The sequence below is a fragment of the Dicentrarchus labrax genome, unplaced genomic scaffold (genome assembly GCF_905237075.1).
Source record: "Dicentrarchus labrax unplaced genomic scaffold, dlabrax2021, whole genome shotgun sequence".
Lineage (NCBI taxonomy): Eukaryota > Metazoa > Chordata > Actinopteri > Moronidae > Dicentrarchus > Dicentrarchus labrax.
The window spans coordinates 2,844,641-2,870,787 of record NW_026136724.1 but is presented as its reverse complement, the minus strand read 5'-3'; the positions used below and the strand labels follow the sequence as shown (position 1 = coordinate 2,870,787).

General features: G+C 42.1%; 1 protein-coding gene across 1 annotated transcript in view; it reads right to left on the bottom strand.

Annotated features, from left to right (window-relative positions):
- Positions 1 to 25,732, bottom strand: part of LOC127358539 (pleckstrin homology domain-containing family A member 5-like) — a 223,648-nt gene extending 197,916 nt beyond the window's left edge. Inside the window, 3 exon segments of the mRNA XM_051391668.1 lie at positions 24,508 to 24,565; positions 25,388 to 25,464; positions 25,590 to 25,732. Coding sequence (XP_051247628.1) covers positions 24,508 to 24,565; positions 25,388 to 25,464; positions 25,590 to 25,681 — 227 coding nt within the window. The 5' untranslated portion in view covers positions 25,682 to 25,732.
- Positions 25,733 to 26,147: the final 415 nt, after the last annotated feature.

The following is a 26,147-nucleotide window of genomic DNA, read 5'->3' as shown; positions in this document are numbered from 1 at the left end:
ACACACACACACACACACACACACACACACACACACACACACACACACACACACACACACACACACACACACACACACACACACACACACACACACACACACACACACACACACACACACACACACACACACCTACCTAGGGGCACTATAGTTATATTAGGGTTTTATGCTCCAAACTGTGATGTGTTGAAGTGCAACGAGTGACCTTCTGACAAGGACGGTCAATGTGTTTATTCAGCTTCTGGGCTCAGAAAAGTGTTAGTAACACAAGTTTGGTGAGGACAAAGTGCCTGCTAGGGTTAAAGTCTGTTGCCACACAGATAGTCCCTGTGTGTGTGTGTGTGTGTGGACAGTGAGCACAATCCCTGTGTCCTGACCTGAACGGACAGAGACACAGCTGGGAGAAAATGAGTATGAGGCATTCAATGGCTGCATGGAGGAGAAAATAGGATGGATTTGCAGATGAAAACAAGCGGGGGGTTGGGGGGGGTTAAGGACGACTGAAGATTCTGTCCAGGAAACACATGAGTGTGTTTCCTGTGGCCCCCCTGACCTCACTTCCTGAGGATCACTTAGGAGGGGCCATTAATCATTTTCACACGCAACCAAATCAGGCAGATATTGTAAATAAACTGATAGTAAGATCAACTATACCATACATTAAACTATACTGATGATATTACAAAATAATTAATAAGAGGCAATGCACAGATTTTTACAGTTTTCTCATCGTGTTGTAGAATGTGTTCTGTGGCACCAGAGGGCTTATCTGGGCTTGAGCCTGGAGACTACAATTGAAAGCCTGCATGAGGCTCAAATGTCACTTTCTGCATCCACGTGTCTGTGATAATCTGTCTGACGTAAATCTGCAAGGATCTGCATGATCAGAAATTTGGGGCTGACTGTGTGAAGAGACCATACGTGGCAAATGCACATGCACAGAAACACACTGTAAACAGAACCATGTGCACGTCCAGGTCTGTTCTACCTTACAGGGACCATTTAAGAAAAACAAACAGTTCTAACCAAGAATTCTGTCTCTGTATGTGTGCAGTACCTATACATTCCTACACGGAGCACATTCTGCAACAGTAAAAAGCAAACAGCAGAGAGCAAACAAGCCAAATCCAAGCAGAATGTGAGGATAATCCTTAGTTGAGAATGCACTCTGAGACACTTGTTCCAACACTTATTACTAGGTGACAGAATAGTTCCACCAATTCAGTTCTTGGGTGGAGGACACTGAGCAGCAGCCGGCTGAGAGATGGACCTCTGAAGTTCCTCCTCTCCTCCCCTGAGTCTGTCTGCCACGTTTCAAAATCCATTTCCCACAGAAAGGTCTTATCAGCCAGTTGAGAAAAAAACCTCAGAAAATCTTATGACTGGGGAAAAGAGAGCAGATAACAAAAAATATATCAGAATTTCAATCTTCTGGCTTTCTATTTGCTTCTTCTTTATCTGTTTGTGCAACCCTGCACTCGCCCCTCCTGTTGGGCCTCTGTTCTCCCTCATGTCTGTGTCCGTCTTTGGTACAATGACCTCCAGACTGGGACAACTTCTTGCACATGCACAAAACATATGTACGGGTAATTCCAGGTGGTGCAGGTAAAGGCACAAACATAATCGTATACAAGATGCCGGAAACAATGGAGGATCCCAGGAGAGGTCATTCAAAGTCCTCTCTCTCTCTCTCTCTCTCTCTCTCTCTCTCTCTCTCTCTCTCTCTCTCTCTCTCTCTCTCTCTCTCTCTCTCTCTCTCTCTCTCTCTCTCTCTCTCTCTCTCTCTCTCTCTCTCTCTCTCTCTCGTCACTGATTTAGGCTGCTTCAGCTGGGATTATTCATTTCTGCCTGCTGAAGGACTATTTATTAACAGCCACTAAAAGCAAATGAATCAGCCCTCTTTAATATTTCCAGTGTTACTTTGAAGCAGCGTAGAGGTCAAGCTGCCTGTTTGTCCAGATGCTTTCCCGCTGATCAGGAGGGATGAAAGATCTCAATACCCCGCTCTTACAGAATGAGGACTAACAATTGTGCTTTTTAAAAAGAGCCAATACAGAGGCCTCGGTTGCCTCGTTTGTTTGGCAATGAAAACACATCTATACACTTTCATTACACTTCGTGGACATGCATGGTGGTAAGGAGTCACCATGAAGTTTTAAAAGGTATTTTGGGGTATTCCCAATGGTTGGAGTTGGAGTTCACTGAAGTGCTTTCTCGATTATGAAGCCACCCGAGCGGAGTGTTTCTGAGGGCTGATGTATTACATACATTTATGGCCGGACCTCACTGATAACTGCCGTGATAACTAACTTCCGTGATTTTGGTGAAACAGGATCATATTTTATAGAGAAAATATTTTCTCTGTGGTTTACACAGCTTGCTGATGAACAAACAGCTTTAACTACATGCTTAAGTAGCTAACTGCTAATTAAATCTGCTGTTAGTGGGCAACAGAACCGGGCTCAGTGGCCAGAACACAGCCTCCGAGACGGACAGGGAATATCGTTACAGTACTGAGGTCATTTACAGAGTTTCCTGATGGAAAGATTGATAAGTAGCAAATCGCTAACTGCTGTTAGCTCGGTCAGCTGTGCGGCTAACCTAGTTGACTCAGCCATGGTATGCCAGGAGCCAAAACCGGCAGAAAAACTACCTCGGTACTGTATTCCCTGTCAAACTGGCACCGTTAGGCTCGGAGATTGTGTTCGGCCCCGGGTCCAGCTGTGAAGGACACTGACACTAGCTTATAGCTGCATGGTGGTGGGAGCATAACGCACACGCTTTTGGGAAATACCAATCAATATTTGCAACAAGTCCCTCCCTAGCTGGCTGTTTTTAAAGAAAACAAACGTGAATATGTGGAAATATACAAAAATAGCACTGCATTTTCCGTTTTTTGGGGACTTGACATGAATATTCAGGCTAACACTCAGAGGAGGGCTAGTTTAAAATAGTATGGCAAATTAATTCAGATGAAATGACACGGTGGAAACACTACCGCTTTTGTCCAGAGGGGCCGCTAGAATCAAAGTTCCTTGTTGTGGTTTTAAATGCTATTTATCTCTATTGTATTGGGGTGGAGGCAGAAATCTCAGAGACAGATATCTTAAAACCTGGACAAATAAAACTATTATTAGGTGCATAGATAGATACAATAATTTAAATATGAGGTTATTTAAGAAAAGTGACCTTTAATAATGTGAATATATTCACCTATTTACATGGCCATCATTTAGACGGAGAGGAGTTAACGGCTTATTATGTTATACTGATGGGTTTTAATATTGCTCTAATGTGTGTAAACAAGCTTTTAAAGAGCTTCAGGGAATACATGCATTACATTAGTATTCAAACGGGAGGATTTCAAAGGATGGTTTTAATTTAACATATTTTGTAATTGTATGTTTCTGTTTAGCTGATAATGTGACAGCGCACAAAAGCAAGAAAATATAAGAACAGGAGAGAACAGCAAAACAATAGTACACATGAAAAAATCCTGGTTCGTGCGCCGGCTGGAAGTCCTCAGATTTGTTTTTTGCTTGAATAAATACCCATCTAGAACACACACGCACAAACTCACAGTCTGACCCCCTGCATTAGCAAGAGGCTGAGACAGAAAGGTCAGGACGACCCGTGTGCAGAAAGCTTTCTTATCGCTCCACCTGGAATTATATTGTCATGCTGCATTAAATGGTTGGGGGAGGATGATGGGTGTGTGTGTCAGGGAAAACCACCAAGGAATTAAGACAAAAAGAAAAACAAAGAAAAAGCCCTTTAGCATTTTAAAATCATTGTGTACACATTCCCATCTTCTTTAGAAACTGATGTTTGCTGTTAGCATTGGGTAGATTTAAAAGAATAATCCCTCAATGTCTCCAAAATCTGGTTTATCTACTATTTACCCAGGAAAGAGGAACAGATATATATCTTTTGTAAAGTAATTCTTCTTGTGCCAAAGATTTTACAGGACTCATTGTTGGTTATCTGAGGAAGCACAGTTTTATAGGGGACCGCTAAATAGAGTTAGACTTTTTCATCATTTGGCAATATCTATGAAATATTCACAACACGATACGGTAGCTCTGAAAAACTTTTGATTTTGTGTCAAGTGTTGCTGCAGGCCGAGCTGTCAGCTATTACACTGAGTAGTGGGTGAGAGTCAGGTTGGAGTGGCGTACCCTCGGGCTAACACACTCCGCAGGAAACCGGAAGCACTTAAAAGTTTCACCCCTAATCCAAATGTCAACAGAGTCAGCCGACATAAGACACCCACAACACGCAACCCGAGAATGCATTCCTCTCTCAAATGGCACAAGAGCTCAGAGTAAGTCTAAAATGTACACAATTGTAATCCTATGAAAAAAGAGCAATTGCAAGTACGAACAAAACTGGAGCCATTCAAATATTTAGCTGAGTATCGTGCTAGGTTAAATGTCAGGGATCACCAGATTTCATCAATTCATCCAGTAGTTAAAGTGTGTTTGAATTTTGAATACACGACTAATAAGAGTGTTCAAACTTACAACACAAGATAATCTAATTTGACAGACGAGTAGAGCCAGGTAGAGTTCCAACATTTTGACCAGTGTCAATCTGGTACTGTTTGAAATCAGACTTTTGATACCTTACAAAAGAAGTTCTTGAATGTTAAAGGTTATGTATATGAAATTCACTTGCCACTAGGTGTGTTGCACTAGAGCCCCAGCATCTCGGACCAAAGCAACGGGGATTATGACAGACCAGCCACCATTGACAAAACCAGTAATTTTATCTAGAAGATAATAACACACTTTAAACTGGACAGAAACAAAATAAAAATCACCAAAACCATCTTTGATTGTCTTTAAATCAAAATAAACCTTTAATCCATTGAGTTAGAGGAGAAAAAGCTGCAAAACAGACTGCAAATGTAATGTTAAAGTACATCGACTAATAGTTTTTCCCCACTGACAGACTCTGATTGTTACTCTAAGTGTCTGACAACAATATGGAAAGGATGCCTACAGAGATAGACCTTTTGTTTAAACAGAAAGAGCCGGTATATTGCTATCACTGGCCACCAGGCTCCAAAGACAGTGATTTTATCTTGCATATCATCGCAACATTGTAACTTGAATTAAAGTGGAAAGAAACTAAATAAAACTTACCATAACAGTCTTTGTTAGTGTTTCCACCGTTCCAACATTCCCCAACTCTGGTTTGGTCGAGAAAAAAAAAACCTTTTACTTCACCAACATACATGAGAAAAACAGCAGTTTCAGGGTCTCACATGCACACACGGCCAGACCGGCTTTGAAAACTAACCACAGACAGGCTGTGACAGCAACACAGGCAGAGGGAGTGTGATCATGACTCCACTATATTTTTACATAGCTAATAGTTTTTGCTGCTATATTAATGTTTTAAATCTCATATATTTATATATATATATATATATATATATATATATATATATATATATATATATATATATAAACCTTTTAATCTTGTCTAAAGCTGAGGTCCGACGGTCAAGACCACTTGAGCGGTCCGAAGAAAAATTTGAGGGGTGATTCTGTTATACTCAATAATGAAAATATTTTTTTCTTCTAAAAAAAAAGGTCTATACTTTCATTTCTTCAGGCCTCTAAAAATCCTCCAAATATTACAACCTAAGAAGAAAAAAAACTCTCAGAAAACCACTGGTCTAAAGTAGCCATACAATAACTTTGCCTAAGTAAAATACATTCTAAAATTATGATTCTTATCAAAAACTGTCTGATGTCAATGTCAATTTTTCAATAATCTGTGCCACAGCCTGTTACCCAGAGACACTCAGGTACACCAAAACTGTCCGAAGAAAGACATTTGGGAGGCCTTACTCTCTCTACAGAGCCATGTCTTAATATGTTTCTCCACGACTGAGCAGCAGACACAGGCTCAATTCAATCAATCGAGCAAGCCAGAGTTCCTATACACTCCAACAGCTCAAAGTAAAAGTAAAAAGTAAAACGTTTCTTAAAGACCATCAATAAATGATCTTTAGAGAGTAAATGCTTCACGACTTTTAAAGAAACTGTGTGTTTCTAGCTTATAGTGGGTGGTAATGTAGGTTTGTGTGTAAACTCAAAGATTGAGTTTTTTCATTCTGACGCATTTATGAACCAAGCTGTATTGTTCAACTTACATTGACACCAGCAGCATCAGAAACTGTCAAACTCTCCAAGATTTAATTTCAGTGTGTCACAAAATAACTATGATGTGGTACAATTTAACTTCTACATACCAGCAAGAACCTTCAACATGTCCCAGCGCGTGACATGGATACAATTAAACTTTTACATGTCACAACAAGACTTTTACTGTCATAGTGAAAGAACTGCCTGCCACTGTAAAAGTTTCACATCCAAGAGAAACTTATTCATTTCACTTTAACCATATTCCAAAACTCAATACGGAGTCAGTAAAATTATGTCATTATTGCAGCACTAATTAACTGATTTGGAAACAAGGGCATTTGGTCATAAACAACCCTAGAGATTAAATGAATTTAAAGTGGATACCACTGGGATATCATTTATAAAGAGTAAAGAGCAGAAGCCTCAACATTCATAATTTTCCACCCTTGTTGTTGTGGTCTGGTTGGATGAGCTAAGACTCTGAAAGATATAGCAGAGTAGAGACGTCACAAGAACTGTATGTATACTGTATATACTTGGCACTAAGTTGATACCAAAATTCTGAAAACCTGACAGTACTTGTTTTTCTACAGTATCGTATAAGAGTGTATTAATGTAATCCATGCAAGACAAAGAAAACAAGCTATTAAGAGGGACTTTTCTTTTTCTTTTAAAATTTCACTGGTATTGGTATCGACTACTAAATTTCTGGTATCGTGACACCCCTAAAGCAGAGTAAGCATCACATGCATGCAAACATGTAAAGAAATCAGTGTCAGTATCAAGTAAAAAAGTGTTCAGTGATCCCTGGGGGATTGCAGAACTCTTCTTAACCATGTGATCATATTTAGGATCAGGATCCTAAACAGTGGTGACTGGTGGTATTTGTGCCTGACTCCAGTCCGACCCAGTCTGTAGCGTCACAGCCCAGATTCACTCAGCACTCAAATCCCTCTGGGTATCAGTCGGCCTACATGCACATATCTGGACGCCTCCAATCAACTGAGCCGGAATAACAGGGAAGTCATTTTCAGAGAGCGTCAGGTTAAATGGGGTCAGCCGCGTCTTTGGGGCTCCATGACTCGCTCTGCTGCGAGGGTGGCCGAAAACGCTCAAGGTCAGAAGTTTGATTGAGTGTCAGACTGAGCGGAGGCAGTGAGAGTCACCCACACATGGAACAAAGAGTGAGCTGCAAAACCACTTCCTGACATTTTCAAGAGTTTTATTTTGAAATGAGATATCCACACAGAAAAACAAACAAAAAGCAATGCCTTCTCTTTTAAAACAAGAAGGCACTCAGAGGGCACAAACCTCCCCCAACGCTCAACAATTCTCCAATTTACTGGTCCACCCGAAAACAGCATTCCAATGGCTTAAATTTGAAGCTGAATTGATTTCTTGACTTTGCAAACATCCCCGTGGGAATTAGAATCAAGCCTCTATCTCCATTAGTTTCACAGTTATGGCGCCAATCAATAATTGTTTAATGGTGGAACTCTCAGATCTGGATCACCACCAAAATCCAATCGACTTTTCTTTAGTTCAAGGCCAGTCGTTCCAGCAAATGTATTGGTAATGCACTTTTTGAAATATCCTGCTGTCACACACGCAGACAAGCTAATTAACAGACATTAAACCATATCTTCCTTACTGCTTATATAAGGACATAGTTTGTACTGGTTAAAAACAAAACAAGATGCCTTCTTGCTTCAGTTAGGGTTATCATTTCTCTTAACCCGATGCCTACTTGTGCTGTAGAGGCAATATGTTTTTACATTTACTCTCAGGCTGCAAATTTGAGACACGGTTCATATTTATACATATGACATAAAATGCATCTTTTAGTATCTGCAATAAAGAAATATATGGCTAAATATTAATATGTGTACTCAATGTAAAAACTTCTCCATTACAAGTAAAAGCCTTGCATTTAAAAGACTTAAATGTATGAATGAAGTATCGTCATCAAATGTACTCGAAGTATCAGAAGTATTCATTAGGCTTTCTGTATTGTAGCTGGTTTAGGTGAAACTGATTTTACTTTTAAAAACTACTGGGAAGACTAATATACAACAAAGTACTGAATTTCTTTAAATTAATTGTTTTGTTTGTAAAGTCTTAATCTGCAGTAATAATAGATCAATCTAGTGACATAGGAGTCTAAAGTAGCAAGCAGCAAGTGTAAATTCTCAAGTAAAATACAAGTACCTCAAAACTGTACTTTAGTTTATGCACTTGGCATTCCACCACTGATTATGACCCTCATCAACTTAAATCTCTCAATGGGAACTTACACTATAGCCTTAACGATACTGGATTTGAGGCCGATACCGCTATTTAGTAAAAAATCTGATAACGACACACCATTTGCTTGTACAAAAACACATTAACATATACAATCACACCCTTTTAAATTTGTTATTTCTAAAACTGTGACCAAGATTTATATTAAACAGGGCATTGTACAGTGTTTGTTTTTACTTATCAGCCATCATACATGCCGATATATGTGTAATAAGCTATTATTAGCCAGTATATTGGCTTAGCTGATTTACCAGTCTAGCTGTAGATCTGACACAGGTCAAAATACGTCATATATGGCTTATTGTAGAGTATTTGCAGAGTCCTCATGCATATCAACCTACGATTACATGCGTCAACTTGTCAGGTTAGCCAAGTTTTTATGTATACAACAACCATGGATGTATTAAGAGAGCTGGATACTGCAAGGCCACTCATTATTGCTGGCAATTTGTCCCCTACATGGGACCCCCATTATAAAAATGACATATGTAAAACTGTTGGCAGGTCATCCAAAGCCAAATGAGGTCAATAACTACTCATTGTATTACTTTTTTATGTTTGTAAAGGTTTGCCAGAGTGAAGAAAGCTATCTTTATGCGTGTGACATCACCTCAGTGTTTTTTGTGAGAGACACTTATGCATATGTGTAGTGGGTGAATGGGCATCACCTTGAAGGATTCATTACATCAACCTTTAAGAAAAGCAGCATTGATAACAATTTCTCTCCTGATTGACACATCCTGGCTGCTGTACCTTAACTGCTTCTTCTGTTGGGATGACAAGTTAGTTGTGTGCTATGGGCATTAATTAACAGTAACACTCAGCACTTCCCTGTTACATAGACCTTCAGTGGTAATAGTTTCAGAGGGAATTCATTTACAGAGTTAATGTAAGGAAACAGCCTGTCAGTGAAAGTATGTGTAAATGTATGTATGTGTGTGTTAGAGTCAGAGTCAGAGAATGACAGCAGTCCTTTATCGCAGTCCAAATGGACTCTGATCCTCTGGAACATCTTCTTCACTGGGATATCAGTATCTCCGTCTGATCCAGAGCACGCTCTGTATTTACAATTGTAGAATCGTATTCTCCAAAGTCCAGATGGCACGTTGTCCTTCCTCGGGACGGATCCTGCAAGGACCCCGAGCTCCCAGTAGTCACTGTCTCCAACCTCAACATCCCAGCTGTGAGTCCCTGAGTCGAAGCCCACTGAGCCCAGGACAGAGCTAAGGTGTTGAATCCTCTCTGGGTTTTCAGGAAGCTGCTGTCTCTGACCCCATCTAACGGTGCAAAGATCTTCAGACAGGATGAGTTCTGAACTAGCAGTGTTGGGGTCCAGAATCACAGGAACGTAGGAGGCCAACTTTCTCATCTTGTTCCAGATGTTGAAGGTCAGGTTGCCCAGGTGTTTGGCGACATCTATCAGAGTTCCTGACACCAGTTCTGGATCCTCAATGAGGGGGCGCTGTTGGACTCTTTCCACTGCAGCCTTGTAGTTGTTCAGGAATGAGATGTCTGCAACTCTCAGCTCTTCCTCTGTGGCTCTGACTGTGTCTGAAAGAGCTGCTATCTCTCTGCTCAGAGCCTCCATCTTCCCCCTCATCATCTGACTCTTCTGCTCCTCTTCCTGCCTCAAAGCAGAGATCCTGGTCTCCTCCTCCTCTTCTAGGAACTGGTGAAGCTTTTTAAACTGCTTCTTAATCTGCCTCTCTGTGTGTCCGGCCTGGACTTTGATGTGTCCTGCTGTTAGGTCATAGTTCCCTTTTACCTGCCGTAAGAGATTCAGTTTCTCCTGTAAGGGCTTAAGTAAATCCTTGAGTTTTTCCCTGTGATCTTTTGCAGCTTCATCGATGGGTCTGAACCTGTGGTCGGTGTGTTTTTCGGAATCTCGACAGACGACACAAACCGGCTGCTGGTGGTTCAGACAGAAGAGTTTGAGCTTCTCAATGTGGAGACTGCAGAGAGCTTCCGAAGCTCTCTGATCTCTCTCCAGTAAGAAGGCCTCGCACAGGTTTTTTAACACCAAGTTAGAAGGTGGGTCACTCGAACATCTTCTCTTACAAACCAGACACTCATGGATTTGCTTCTCGGCCCACCAGCTCTGCAGACAGGTTTTACAGAAGCTGTGGCTACAGGACAGGAGAACAGGATCTCGGAAGATGTCGTGGCAGACCGGACACGACAGTTCCCTCTCAAGGAAATAAGATGCCATGATAGGCAATAATAATAAACACAGCAGGCAGACGGCACAGTGAGTGAGTCAGGCGTGGTCTCACCCCCTCCACCAGAGCATTTCCTGCACTTTGAGCTGTGCTTTTTCTGAAACTCTGTCAGTGTTCAGCAGTGAGCTGGCAATATTCCAAGTGTTCCAGTATTTCCAGAAGTTCCTCCTGTAGCTGTCCTCTCTTCGTGGGAGCAGTAGGTTTTTTTTCCAGACAGTGAACCTTCGTCTTTCTCACGGTGTGTGTCTCTCTCCCGTCAGTGAGAAAGCAAAACAAACGCTGTTTCCTGGTTTGTCTGATGAGTCAGAGGAGGGGTGGAGCTTTGTTAGGCTATTAGACTGAATGCATTCACTGTGTTCAGCAATGACTTCAGTCTTTGGAGTGGTTAGGATGCAAATGCTCTGCTGTGTAATAACTCTTCTGTAAAATCCATACCATTATACCAATGAATAATCATTTAACACCTGTACATACACACACATATCATATATACACAGTATATACACAAAATCATCTTCTGGTTTACTGTTTTCTTATGCGATGCTTTGTAACCCCACCAATATGGGATTTTTGAAAACGATATTTTAGAGGGGAACTTTCCCCAGTTACCTATCTGTCGATTTTAAAAGTATACCTTTTATATGTGGATTGTGCACCAATTTTTCACTGATATTACTCTGCAAAGGTACTCAAAAGGATGCTTTCTTAAACAATAACTTAATTTGACAATATCTAACTTAAATATTCTTTAAAATGTTAAATTGTCAACCAGTTCTAGCTGACACTGACGCTGATATATCTGTGCATCAAACATAGGTCTAATGTTGTGCCCAACTTTCTTCTCAATGAAGAAACCAATTAACCAAGTTGTTGTAACAGAAATACCTCTTACATCAGGATATTTATCATTATGAAAAAATGTTAACCAACAACAGCTAACACAGTGAACACAATGTCAATCAATGTTTTGATTGACACGATACTCAAATGATTAATGAAACATCCAAATTGTTGATTAATTAACTTAATTGAGTGTGACAATGCTTCTCCCATGCCAGATTCTGACCGTGTAAAGTATTTAATGGATTATTATTTTAGACTATTGCCATCCATGTAAACACACTATATCCTCTTTTGTTACTCCTTGCTCCTGTAGTGGCTTTATTTCCCTTCTGGGATGATTTCACCTTCAGATAATCTAATCTCAATGACACTACAGCATTTACAATCCTCATGTAAATCATCCTTGGCCATGGAATGTGGAGCATGTGTTTCATTCTGAGAAAGATCCAAACACGCGACCACAACCACAAGCTGTCAGAGGGAAAAGGTCACATGTGGGGAATGAATTTCCTCACGCCAAACCCTTTAATACAGTGTCGGAGTACGGTATGGTGTGCAGATTTGTGTGTATTTAGATTGTACAAGAAAGTATTCTTGAGCAGATCTGCCCCACCCAGTCAACGACCCACTTAAGACTCTTTGTCCCAAAAAACACTACACTTGTGATATTGCAGAGCTAGTATTATGTGTGGAAAACACACACACTCTCACACTTATAGACACACACATCCTCACTGTCACAGTGTTGTCAGTGCTGCTTGTTAAGATGGAAACACCTGCAAAGTGTGTGACTGAGTGATATGTCCTCTTCACCTCCTCTCTCTCTCTCTGCTCCTTAATTCTCTTCATTTCCTCTGCTCATATCTGCCTCTGCATCTTATGATCTATTTCACCACAGAGGATTGCTCTGACCACTGGTTTGCACACCCACACCCACACACACACACACACACACACACACACACACACACACACACACACACACACACACACACACACACACACACACACACCCCCTTCGTGTCTTTCCGCTGTCGTGATAACTGCTCAGTCTCACATGGAGTCCAGTGGATTCAGAGCTCAACCTATAAACTGTGAAACTGGACTGTTCGCTTCCCCTTAGTAGGGCCTCAGATCCGTCTTTTGTTACACAGGAGAACCACACACACACACACAATGACATACATGACCACATTTGACTTTTTGATTTTGACAGAGCCTTATTAATTAAATTATTATGCACACAGGCTTACACACATGCACTTCTATGTTTTAATGGCTTACTCACAGACACGCTTTGCATCGGTTTAGGTTTGGTTTCTGCACATATTTAACCTAAACGTCAAAAACAAGACTAGAAATGTTTTTCTAATCTCCTGAAAAACTATGGAAAAAAATATTTAGTTTCAATGATTGGGAACTGACAGTGACATTTCACATCAATAAGCACAAACAGTAACAATAATAGGTCACTCAACCCAGACACATGCATTACTCTCATAGTTCTGTCCTTGTTTGCTCTATTAAACCTGTTCTGTGCTCGTGAATGTGTCCCTGCATGCTGCCAGTCTCGCCCATTAGTTGTATGAAACCTGCCATACTTCTAAAGCGCAGACATGCAGCTGTGCAAGTGAATGTACACTGTGCAAGCACAAGTATGTAAACAATGGAAAAAAGCACCTAATACGAAAGGTGTCACTCAAATCCACACAAATCCACAGAAAATAATCACCAACTCTTCAGTCAGCTCTAATGTAGCCTGAAGCGTCTAGCCTGCAGCACAGATTAGGAGGTCTGGTAAACTAACCTCCAGATTTTTTTCAGTCCCAAGTAGGGCTGCAACTAATAATTATTTTCATGACAAAATGTCAGAAAATGATAAAAAATGTATCCCAAAGCCCAAGCTGACGTCAAAGATATTTTTTACTGTCAAAGAGGACTAAAGAAAAATATTCATATTTGAGAAGCTGGAATCAGAGAATGTTTTCTTAAAAAATGACTTAAAACAACTCATTGATTATCAATCAATAGTTGGCGATTAATGTAATAGTTACTAATTTACAACTAATTGAATAATCAACTAATCATTGCAGCCCTAGTCCTACGCCACGTCTTTTTACATGTGCAGTATGTGCTCACTTTGATGTGGAAAATTGGTGGGGTTCCCCTTTAATGCCTGCAGATGTATTAGGCAATTTCTATTATTTGCTCTTTATTGTGAAGAACAGCACTGTATAGTATGTAATTTACTTTTATTAGCCAAAAACAAATGTCTCTCTTCATCCACTAATCGGAAGGTTGGCGGTTCGATCCCCGGCTCCTCTCGCTGCATGTTGAAGTGTCCTGGAGCAACTCACTGAACCGCGAATTGCTCTCGATGCTGTGCATCAGTTTATGAGTGTGTATGAATGATTAGTTTCCGTTCTGGTGAGCAGTTGGCACCTTGCATGGTATCAGTGTATGAATGTGTGTTAATGGAGTGAGTGTGGCATGTAGTGTACAGCGCATTGAGTGGTCGAAAGACTAGAAAGGCGCTATATAAAGTACAGTCCATTTACCATTTACTATCTGGTATTCTATCCATAAATAGTTTCTGTATTGACTCTCCAGAAAACTTCATCTATTGCAATATATGTCAATATTGCAATATATAAAATGACATGTACCATTATAGAGAATTGTATCAATATTACACCATATAAATCCACTGCTAATTTTGCATAGAAAGCTTTGCCTACCACCGTCACCAAAAATATTCTTACACATACAGTAAGACATTAGGGGTTTAAGAAAATCTCTGTACACTTGAGTACTGCAATATTGTGTTTTGTAGTAATGTATCAATTCTCAAATACACTGTATTGATTTTTGTGTTTAAAGGCTCGCTAGATAGCAGTGTTGTAAACTTGAACTGAGGGCTGTGATGTACTAAACTTTTTTTACCTAGATTTTGTGCATAAGGTTGTGTTTTATGCATACAGTTTTCCTTGCTTGCAGTATCACAATATATTGAATCATAACCCCTGTATCGTGATACATATTGTATTGCCAGATTCTTGCCAGTACACAAGCCTATAAAGACATGTGTACATACAGTAACTCACAGTAGGACTTGGTAAGACAACAAAAATATGTTCTGATTAATCCCAATTCGAATGATCCCATATCATCCCATATCGTCCCATATGCCTTCTCACAGCGAAAAGCGTAAATTAGCAATAATGTTATGTGTAGGCTGTAGTTACTGGTTCTAAATGGTGCAGTTCACTTTTCTCTGTTGCCTGTTTCTATCCAGCAAGTTGTGTTCGCAATTTCACCTTTAAGTTGCACTTTAATCAACTTTATATTCAAACGAAAACAACGAGCTTACTTGTGGAATGAAAAGAAAATTTAAGCTCCCAGGATACATTCTGAGAAGTGCTTTCACATAATCATTCATGCGCACACAGACACACACAGACAGACACACACACAGACACACACACACACACACACACACACACACACACACACACACACACACACACACACACTTCTTCGGAGCTTTATTGTCTTGCTGAGCATCATTAAGTTTTACACAGTGGCTGAGAATCAGCTGCTGCTGCGGTGGATGCATGGAGTTGTGTTTTCTGGTGGGCGGGGAGCAACAAGGCTACGTTCATGTTACTCTAACTGTTTATTTTGTGGCGTTCCCAAAGCACAGAACGGCTGCCAAGCTAAACCAAACACACACACACTGGAGAGAGAGAGACGTGCACAAAAATGGAAGAGAGAAAGCGGCAGAGACAGCCATGGAGGCCTGATTTGACCACTGCCCCCTCCCTCTTTTCTCAGTGTCAGTTCCAGGTTACACTCTGATTCTCTTTCATTTTCATTGCTCCATCCATCCTTTTCTGTTCATTTTTTTATTTATCTGTTTGTGCGTTAGCAGAGAGCCGGAGTATCGTGAGTCTCGCCAGCTCTGTGAGCCTCTGATAACCTCTTCTCCTCTTTCATCTCCGCATGCTTCAGGCTTAATGACAACTCCACCAACCAGGCCCTGTTTGTTAACTGGCCCACTGCAGGGGTCAAAGGTCAAAGGTCAGAGTCAGGAAAGTCATTCCAAACCAGCTGGGGAGTAGTTCTGACCTTGCAAACTCTCTTATGGCTGCTCATTAAAGCTATATGATGCTTATGCAGTGAAATATTTAGATCCCAGCTGCTGTGTTTCATTATATCTGCACTGTTACAGCCTTGTTCATGGGTTTATCCACCTTTTCCTATATTTCTACCTCACATATTTGATATGTTTGAGAGCTTTGAGAGCTACACTAAAATTAAAATAAACTTCAAAAAGTTTCCTGCAGGGTTGTAGTGGTTGCTGGTCCGTGACAGAACGCATTTAGATTTCAATTTCAACGCAACATGTTAAAGTAAAAATCTACAGTTTCCAACAGCAGGTCAGAAAATGTTTCCACAAATGAAAACATCAACAGTAGAGGTTTTGGTGTCACAAACACAAAAGCTTCTTTCTGAAGCTGGCACTTAACAATAAGGGTGAACCCCAGCGGGCGACAGGATACAGAAACCAATTTCTACACTGCAAGAACAGAACAGCAATGCAGCAACATGGCACAATGACTACAGGCCTGACTCCACACCAAGAGTCTCTCCCCGTTGCTTTTTCTATGCTACAATCCAACCCACTACATCTGCCGATCCCATTTCTCCCCTGGGTTGGCCATACCTCTAAAACCTAAAGATGGCTGCAGCAAGTGCGAGCTCTGTCTAGACACTGTCAAAATGCATTCTGGGCAATGTGAGGAATGAGTTACTACAGTATGAGCAAACTTTGTTCTTCTTGTAAACAAAAAAAACAAAGATGAAGATGTTGCACCACTGCGTGTCTTGTGAGTTTTATGAGTTCAACTCACAATGACTGGCATCCTGTCACTACGGCAAAGTCTGAGTGTGTGAACAGGGGGTAAAGCCCTGCTACTCCAGAGACAAAGGCGCACACGGAACAAAGGTTTTAGAGAGAACTAGTTAACATGCTGATAAGTTTGATACCAGCCTAACCAGTCATGACTATGTGGCCATCAAAACCAAAGGGTTTATCCTCTGTGGAGCAGGAATGTGCTCAGTATATTGAAGGAAGTCCCAATTAGATTTTGACATTGACAGACAATCGAGACCACCTGAAGACTACTCTCAAATAAAGTCAGGCATTATAATCTTTGTACCTTTACCAACAGCATTTAAAGGTCCAGTGTGTAGGATTTAGTGGCATCGAGCAGTGAACATGCAGATTGCAACTGTCTCGCTTCACGCTGCTCTTTCAATCACCAAAGAGAAACCATGGTGGCCATGAAACGCACAAAAAACAACAAAAATGTGATAGTCATAAGACTAGAGCTTGACAATAAATCTATTATATATATATTATTATATCTATTATATATTATATATATTTTAAGATGATGCAAAAACAGCTGGATCATAAAATCTAGGTTTAAACTACAGATGTTATAATGGATATACAGCTGCTAAGCCCCAATCCGATCGCCTACACTAAACGTGTAGAATCATTTCCCCACAGTATCCCAGATGAGAAGAAGGGGGCCCAGTGATAAGATATTACAGATGCAGTGGTGTTTCACTATACGCCAAAGATACGATCATTTTTAAAAACACAAAACAGTGATAAAGTCATGAAAAATTGGAATGTCAGAAAAGACAAAAAGTACACCTCTGCAGGTACTCCAGTCTGTGGGATGAGGGGTTTAGCATTTTAAAAACACAACTAACGCTGTTTCTGATCAGGATTATAAAATACCCTGAGGAGCAAACATCTCCATCAACAACACTTAAACAACAAGATATTACATTCCCAAGTTAGGAGTAAAATCCATCATGGTTTGCAGTGACGAGCCTGTCAGATACCCCTGCGGCTGCCTGCGGTTACTGAGCGTGTGGCATCCTGCGTGTGTCCTTCCCCCGTGCGATACATCACCATCACTAACCTCCATCAGCTGTGCTCATCATGCACGGATACAGTCCTGCCCATCTCTGCTGCTATAAATCAGAGCCTAACTCCTGCACCCCCTCCGAGCCCTGCCACACACTGCACCCCAGCCGCACAGAAAGGCAGGAATTTAATCAACCCTGCACTGGGAACACACTGGATGACGACTGGGAGGGGTGCGTGTGTGTGTGTTTGTCTGTGAGTAGGTGTGTGGAATAATATAGTGATTTGGTGCATATCGCAGCCTGACAGCTTGGGAATCTGATCACATCCAGTCGAATATTTTCAGCGTATGAATAGTCAAGCAAAGTGACAGAATGGATGTGTGTTCTGGATCAGTGAGCACACACATGGGGTCTCTCTCTCTGCCCCCTCTCTCTCTCTCTCTCAGTGTGAAAGCAGCTAGGTTGCACTTCTGATACCTTCATCACAAAAAAACATCCCACATAACAGGAACAAATTCAGAGGTGAGGTCAAACTGGAAATGTGCTGTCACACACACACACACACACACACACATCCAGATTCAGAGAACAGATTCCTGCAAGAACTTTTATAGTGCCCCCCCCCCCACACACACACACACACGGAGCTGGTAAAGGCTTTAGGGAGTGCTCAGTGAAGCAGGGAACAAACATCAAACAGCTCCAGCCAGGATAAGACACACGGTGGAGGAGAGAGAGAGAGAGAGAGAGAGAGAGAGAGAGAGAGAGAGAGAGAGAGAGAGAGAGAGAGAGAGAGAGAGAGAGAGAGAGAGAGAGAGAGAGAGAGAGAGAGAGAGAGAGAGAGAGAGAATTCTCTTGGGATTTGAGACGAGAGGAGGGCAGGCTGGCTTCCATTGAGCAGGAAGGGTCCACACACACACACACACACACACACACACACACACACACACACACACACAGACACACAGACACAGACACACACACACACACACACACACACACACACACACACACACACACACACACACACACACACACACACACACACACACACACACACACACACACACACACACACACAACTCTGAAGTCATACAACCATCCACCTAAACTACAATCTCCATATGATGCAAACACAGCATGAGACCCTGCCTATGCCGGTCACACTCTAAGCTCCCAGTTTCGGATGCTGGTTTAGTTTGAAATTTGAAAAACACTCAAGTGATGTCGCCTCAGTCATGTTCTAAGAATTAGCTCCAGAGCCACAGAAAACAAACTGTTTTAACAGGCCGAGTGGTAATCAAGGCCACCAAACAATACAAATAATAAACACTAAACAAAATAATGACTTAACAACGTTACAAATCTTCTTTCCATCGACTAATGGATTAATCGCTGCAGCTCTAATTATTGGTTTGGTGTTGCTTGACCATCAACATAGTCCAATAAACTTTTAGGAGTTTTAATCCAGAGTATGGATGCTCTCAACTTTCGTAGAATCTGTTATCCTGCAGCTGGTGTGCCTTGAACAGAACTACTTTTTTGCATCTTCTAAATTGACTCTGACTTAAACATTGGTGGAGAAAAAAAATAAATAAAGAAAAATAAATTCAAACCCCTAGGACACGTGGCAAATCCAGAATCACATGATAGAAATATGTATTAGCAGGGATGTCCCGATTTGTACCAGATACAATACAAAAAATGTGTGATTTTGTAGGGATATTATACAAAATGTCATGAGAATTCATTACTGCACACATTCATGAAGCCATGAGTCTGTGGGAAAACACTAAGTTTACAGCACAGAGGCCCACTAGTAGCACCCACTGGGACTTTAAAGCAGAGAAAGAGAGAAATGATGAGAGAAACAAGCACACAAAAGTCAACCAGGAATACAACCACTGCTTTGGACTATATACAGACTGGTGACCAATTAAAAGACAAACCTGAATAAATGACAAGGAGAAGCACAACACATGGCAAAGTTTCTATACAGAGCACTCGAACTGACTGAATGGCTTGTCACTGTGTAGTTATTCAGCTTAACCTCAATATTTACTGCATTATGTCTACACTACAGATCCATAAAGTCCCCCAATTCTGCATCTTCTCACAATCATCCACTGCTAATGGAACAACTGCAGCATTCTCAGGGGTTGTAGATAGGACTGAGTAGACGTCCTGTATAATATTCAATGAATCCTTCACTTCCTTCTGTAGGTAATATTTAATGTAAATAATCAAACCAATTCAACTTTATTTCATCTAGTTTGTAGCATGCCACAACCAAAATAACTACAGTTTTTATTATTTATTATTATACACTAATAAACAACAAAGTAGACACAATGGATCTACTGTTTCAGATACAACGAAGCGGATGTGAGTCACATGATGATCAGTTCCATATTCTGAGAAAAATTGGAGCGGATTCTTTGTTCCTGGGTTGACGTGGACAGCACAAGCAGCAACCACAACAGCTGAGTGCTGAAACCAATGTGCAAGTTGCAGTTCCTCTAATAGCATCGTAGATGCTGCCTCCACAATAATCAAACTAGTTAAACATCGAAGGGAAAACACAGAGTCCAACCAAAATACAATGTCATGCCATGTCTTCTGTGCCCCCAACAACTGATTTAATTTCTTTATTTGTGATTACAACTGTTTGAACTGAATTTGCATCAAAACTTAAATATCACCATGGAAAGTCGTGTAGCTACAATATTGTGGAATATAAGCTCATTGACCCAAAGAATGGACCTACACAGAACACATATATGGCAAATGGAAAAATGAAAAACAGTGTGATAAAATCCATTAATTTTAGCTTTTGTTTTTAACTATCAACACATTTTGGGGGATTTTAGACCCAGAATGTCTCATCAACATGGTTCAAATATACCTGGAATATTGACTCTCCTCTATATATAAATACGTGAAGAAAATGAATATCAATCTTGTTATCAAGACTTCAGTTTCACTTTTACAAAGAAAAGTAAACATGCATTGTTTTGCACACTTTATACTCTACCTCAGAAATACAAAAGGGTTCTATAATTTGATAAAGAAAATATATGAAACTGAAATCTTTTTCAGTCATAATAAGAATCTCATTTTGTCAAAATTATTTGATGAACTGTATCGAATCGTGAGTTGAGAGTAGATACATCCGAAGTAAAAATTTATTTCATAAAAGCTGTACCAGAACTATGCATAGGGTAACACTCACATGCAAATGGATGGCATTTCTGAGCAGCCCAAATTACTCTGAAAATATTATATGGCATTGGTAAGACATGCAGTGATGGTGTCATAGGGCTGTAAACAGAGTAAAAACAGAGCAAAGAAAGAGAAGAAAAGGTTCAAAAATGTGATATTGTTCCATTAATATTAAGGCTTCAAATGGGTACGTTTAGGAGGGTGTTTGCTGTGATTGACAGGTGTCTAAGCCTATTTCACTGAAGCCGGAGTTACACTTGCCTTTTAACCACAAGTTCGTGTTGCGTCAATTTCTGAGGACGCACACCCAAACGGACGCAGGACGCAGCCATCATGCCAAGATAAAAGCAAGTTGTTCTCCAGCCTAAGACAAGGCAGGCACACTTTTTTCTAATGCAGCAATGAGCAGTGAGCCCCAAATGTCTCCCAAAAAACCAATGACTGACATACAATCAATGGGACAGCCAGGCAGGTAAACATGTTTCATTTCCTGTGCCTTGTTTAACTGAAAGAAAGTGACTAAACATTCTACCGCAACACATGAGAAGCTGCCATGTTTCATTCCAAGCCAGAACTCCTTTGCCGTGCCATGGGTCAGTACCACAGCAATTAGTTAGCTGTGCAGAGCTAAACACCAGTTGGCAGGACTTCAAAATCTTGGCAAAAAAAAAATGTTTTGAAAGGCATTTGGAAGATATTGCGGCAGCTCTAAACACTGATCAGAATCTAAATGAGAAACATGCAGCAGGCCAACTGAAAATGTGGCCTGTCCTCTATGTTTCAGTTCTCCCCGAAGGCACAGTAGACCCAAAGCAGAAACAAAAGCCGAGTTCCTCATATTCCACTGGAGCTTTGCACGCCCTGCAATCAGGATTGCGTCAATGTTTGTTGATGAATCAGTGTGGTTTAAAACTTGGTGCTTAGTCTAAAGTGTTGCCAAGTGATGGCATTACAGCTGAGGAGTCAGTTTACAAGTGAGCTTTATTGCAGCAAACCAACATGTGGCCAAACTTGTGTTTAGAGGAATCCTAAGGCTTTACATTGCCACCAAGGACATAAACAGTTTCAAAATGGAAACCTGAGCATCAAACAAAGGCGGGAGCAGTTTGACCCCCACCCTGAAGGCCTGGGCCTGGGGAGTGACCGCCTGTCAACGGGCATTCAGAGGGCAGCAGTGTCCTTCAACACCACGGATGTGGAGGGGGCAGCGGGGCCGGGATTCCAATAAAGGGCTGATAGAGAAGTGACCGAGCAAGAATTTGGGAGGAATTTGAAGGATTTGAAGAAATGGTGACGATGCAGTGTTGTCCGGCAAATATGAGACTAGGCCCAATTGTTCAGTCAAATGCTGCTCATTGTGTTAAACGCTGTAAATGTGGAAGCGTGGATCCTTAGCCTGCAGTTTAGTCTGAGTCAGCAAACACCAGAAAAACAGCAGTGGCTGTCCTCTATCAGTGCCTTGTCCTCGATTTGACTAAAAACAGAGGCTGCAGTTGACACCTGGTACAAAAATGTGTTGCAAATGACCATTTCTCACCAGTTTCACCTTGCAATCAAATCTCGTGCTGTCGGCCAACATACAGAGAATAAAGACACATCTGTGTTCCACTGAACAACCAGAGAGGACGCCTGTTGTAGTTTTCTGGTACCTTGCCCAGACTGGATGAGGTGGCTTGTCAATTAGGTTAGTGATGCATTTACGTTTACCCTAAACCAGTGCATCCGAACCTCATAAAATGAAGCTACTTGTGAACAATCTAAAGATCTGCTACACAAACAAAATGGTATCGACACAGTATGGGGTTTTGGGGTTTGATTTGGGCTGTTTTTGTTGCATAAAGCAAGAGAATGTAGCCAGTGTGTTGAAATTTTCAAAAACTAACCAGTATTTCACAGTAAAACGTTTAGGGTTCAGTATTCTGGTGCCAGTACTTTTTCACTAATGAAATTAAAACGGTTCACTATCAGCCTAGAATACATATATAAGACTATGAATCTGACCAAGTATTCAGTGCCACCCTTTGATATGCTACAGACACATTTCAGTCAGTATTCAATACAAACATCTCTTTTGTTCTTTCCTATCCCATTCATCATCTCAAGACCACTCGGTTTTATACTGTGAGTCCTTGGGGAGGATCCAGAAGGATAGATTACCAGCTGGGCAGAAAGGACACCATGGCCCCAGACCTGGAGGTGGGCCAGAAGCCACAGGTTCATTGCATGTCAATTAGTTTTTGTTTTTTTCATTGATTGCTAATTTGTTCAGGGAACTTGTAACAGTAAAGTAAAATAGGATGAGTCCTCCATTATTATTTGTGATAAATTAAATGAAACAGCTCTATCTTGTAGAGGGATCCTATGTCAAAATCTAGTTTTAATGCTTATGGTATGGTACATATTCCACACAGAAAACTTCGGGTGAGCGGGTATTATTCCAGCAGAGAAGTACTGGTCTCTGGGTCTGTTGTGAAGCTGTCATGGTCTGCTGTTTGCATGGTACTCAATGGGAAAGGCTATACACACTGCACACAGGGCCACAGGCAGTGGGGGGCTCAATACTAGCCCAACAGCAATCTGTAGCCCTCTGAATTTGTTGTTTAATTGAATTTAATTAGTTGATTTGTCCTCACTGCTGCACACAATCTCAAGCCTCCCTGCACCCCCTCTGAACGTGTCCTGTTCTGATCCCGAAGTGTTCTCTGGCTGCACTCACACCTGCATTCACAGCTGTCCACTTGCCACACTGGACCGCTGGCTGCTCACTCAAGTGACTGTCGGCGTTTGCGTGCGAGTGCTCAACACGTGTATCACGGGCTTGTATATTTACATGTCTGCACTGTATGCATGAGTGTGTGTGTGTGTATATGTGTGCGCATTCCGCATGCATTCATACATACTGATGAGCAGCGGTTCAGGGCTATTTATAGAGCAGCTATATTAGCTCACCGTATGTGTCAGCTGCTGCTCTCAAAATGGCCACAGACAGAACGAGCAACAGCGGGAAAACTAGGTGAGAAAGTAGGTAGAACAAATCAAAGTGGCTGCTCTCAACCTCAGAGTGTGTGTGTGTGTGTGTGTGTGTGTGTGTGTGTGTGTGTGTGTGTGTGAGAGAGAGAGAGAGCTATCGGTGCGTGAGAGGCTGCGGGGCATTTTTGTCGTCAAACAGGTCCCAAAAAATATATACATGTACGCAAATGTGCACATGGAGCTAATAGCCCTTGAGAAGTTGCTCACACACACAAACACACATGTTCACACACGCAAGACACCAACAAGTAGAGCCTGTTCAGAGAGCAGAGCAGCCTGAGTCACACTGGCTTGTCAAACTTGCGTCCCACAGATGGCAGATCCATCCATTGAAGTGTGTGTGGTGTGTTTGTGAAGAGAGAGAGAGAGAGAGAGAGAGAGAGAGAGAGAGAGAGAGAGAGAGAGAGAGAGAGAGAGAGAGAGAGAGGTGAAGGGCGAGAACATAACTGATAGAAGGAGAAAGCCTCAACAGCAGCAGCAAGAGGATGTCAAGACCGTGCGGCTATTCATACACACTGATTGTCTGTGTGTGTGTGTGTGTGTGTGTGTGTGTGTGTGTGTGTTACAGGAGAGAGAAACAGAGATGTAAGAATCCCTCCAGCGGGGCAGAGAGGCAGAGAGGTGGGCGTTGATGAGAGCTGAGGGACATCGCTTGTGCCTGCAGACCAAACAAAGCAGCCCCTCACCGCCTGAGACCAAACTGCCCCTCTCCCTCTGTGCATCCATCCTCTCTCTCTCTCTCTCTCTCTCTCTCTCTCTCTCTGCCACACATTCCAACTCACTTGATGAAGCAGCGAGCTCCCTCGAATGTGTATCCTTCCTCCCATCCTGTTGGTAAATCTGCGAGGACAGGGGAGGGGGAGAGAAAAACACAAGAAACATAAGCAGCTGTGCAGAGATATGAAGCAGATTACACACACACACACACACACACACACACACACACACACCTGCACAGCAATGCAGTGTCTGGACCACGAATAGCTCATTTGGCTCGTGCTCTTTAATGCCCCCCCTCCCCATTAACCAGAGCAGATACTTGCGGGTTACTCAATCATTGTGTTTCTGCTGCTCAGCCTCCAGCTGTGTGCATACGCTGCTGATCTGCATGCAGCGGTGCCCTCCCACCCGTCATCCCTTTCCACATTTTATTTTGGAATATCGGCTCCGCACCGACGCACCAGGCGCAATGCATTGTTCTTTAAACCGGCCCCGGCGCATATACGTGCTCGGTAACGCCGCGTTTCTGCAGCGGAGCGGCTCTCAGCGGTATATGTGTCAGATGTCACTGCAGGGAATCAGCTCCCAAATCGGTTCACGCCTACGTGACGGAACTTTTAAAAAGTGTGTCGCAAAGTGTCCAGGTGGAGCGAGGGGGGAGGGAGGTGGAGGGCTTTTGGGGAGGCGGGGGGGACGCCGTGCGTAATGGTCCGCCAGAGAGAGGAGAGCAGAAAGGGGGGAGCGGAGCAGAGGAAGGCTGTTGCTTTTTTGCTGCAGAGAGAAGAAATCTCCCCCTCATCGTCTTCCACGGCTCTCACCGCAACTTGTCGCCCCTTTTTTTTCTCTCCACCGTGACGCGCGGATAACCTTTCCCGTGCGCGCATGTGTGTGCGGGGTTTTTTCCGCGCAGGGATTGAAGAAAACGTTGTGAAGACTGTTTACCTGGAGTTTTTCTGTGCCCCGTGATTACAGCCTCTCCAGTAACAGGATGCAACCAGGTTGTACTCTTTGCTTCTTCGCTGTTGGTGGAAGAAAACGGAGGGGAAAAGGTGAACACAGAAGCCGAAAAACACAAACAGGGGAAAATGCGGCGGAGAAATAAGCAGTGCGTATCCATAAATCCGTGTGTCCGCGTCATATTTACTTGATGAAGAATATGCGTCCATCCCGAGTCACCCCATAACTCCAAGAAGAGGGAAGGCAGGAGAGCCAGTCCGGCTTAGGATCCGCCGCCATGTCTAGCTGAGAGCTCCACTGCTCTGGGTTACTACACACAGGGCTGGAGTGCGCGGCGCCGTGCCAAGCGCGCGCAAGGGATCCCGCGTGCGCGCGCTTATGGGAGCGCGCCTGGATGATAAAGACACAAGCAATGATTTTTTCTGCCAAGTAAGGGGAGGCGGACGTCCCTCCGTGAGTGTGTGTGGGGCTGGATTGGCCCCAGCTCGGGTCATTGGCTCAGCTGTGAGTTTATAATCAGTCAGCCAATCAATCAATCACTATGGGTCGATATCAGTCACGCTTTTCATACCAACAAACACAAAGTGCTTCACACTATAAAAACACAGTACTCCCCTCTCCTCCCCATCCACAAACAAAGTAATAAATTACTCTGTAATCAATAACGCACTCAATAACAACAACTGAGGAAACACCACAGGTGATGTTTAAATAGACAAAGTAAAGAAAAATAAGAAACAAAAGT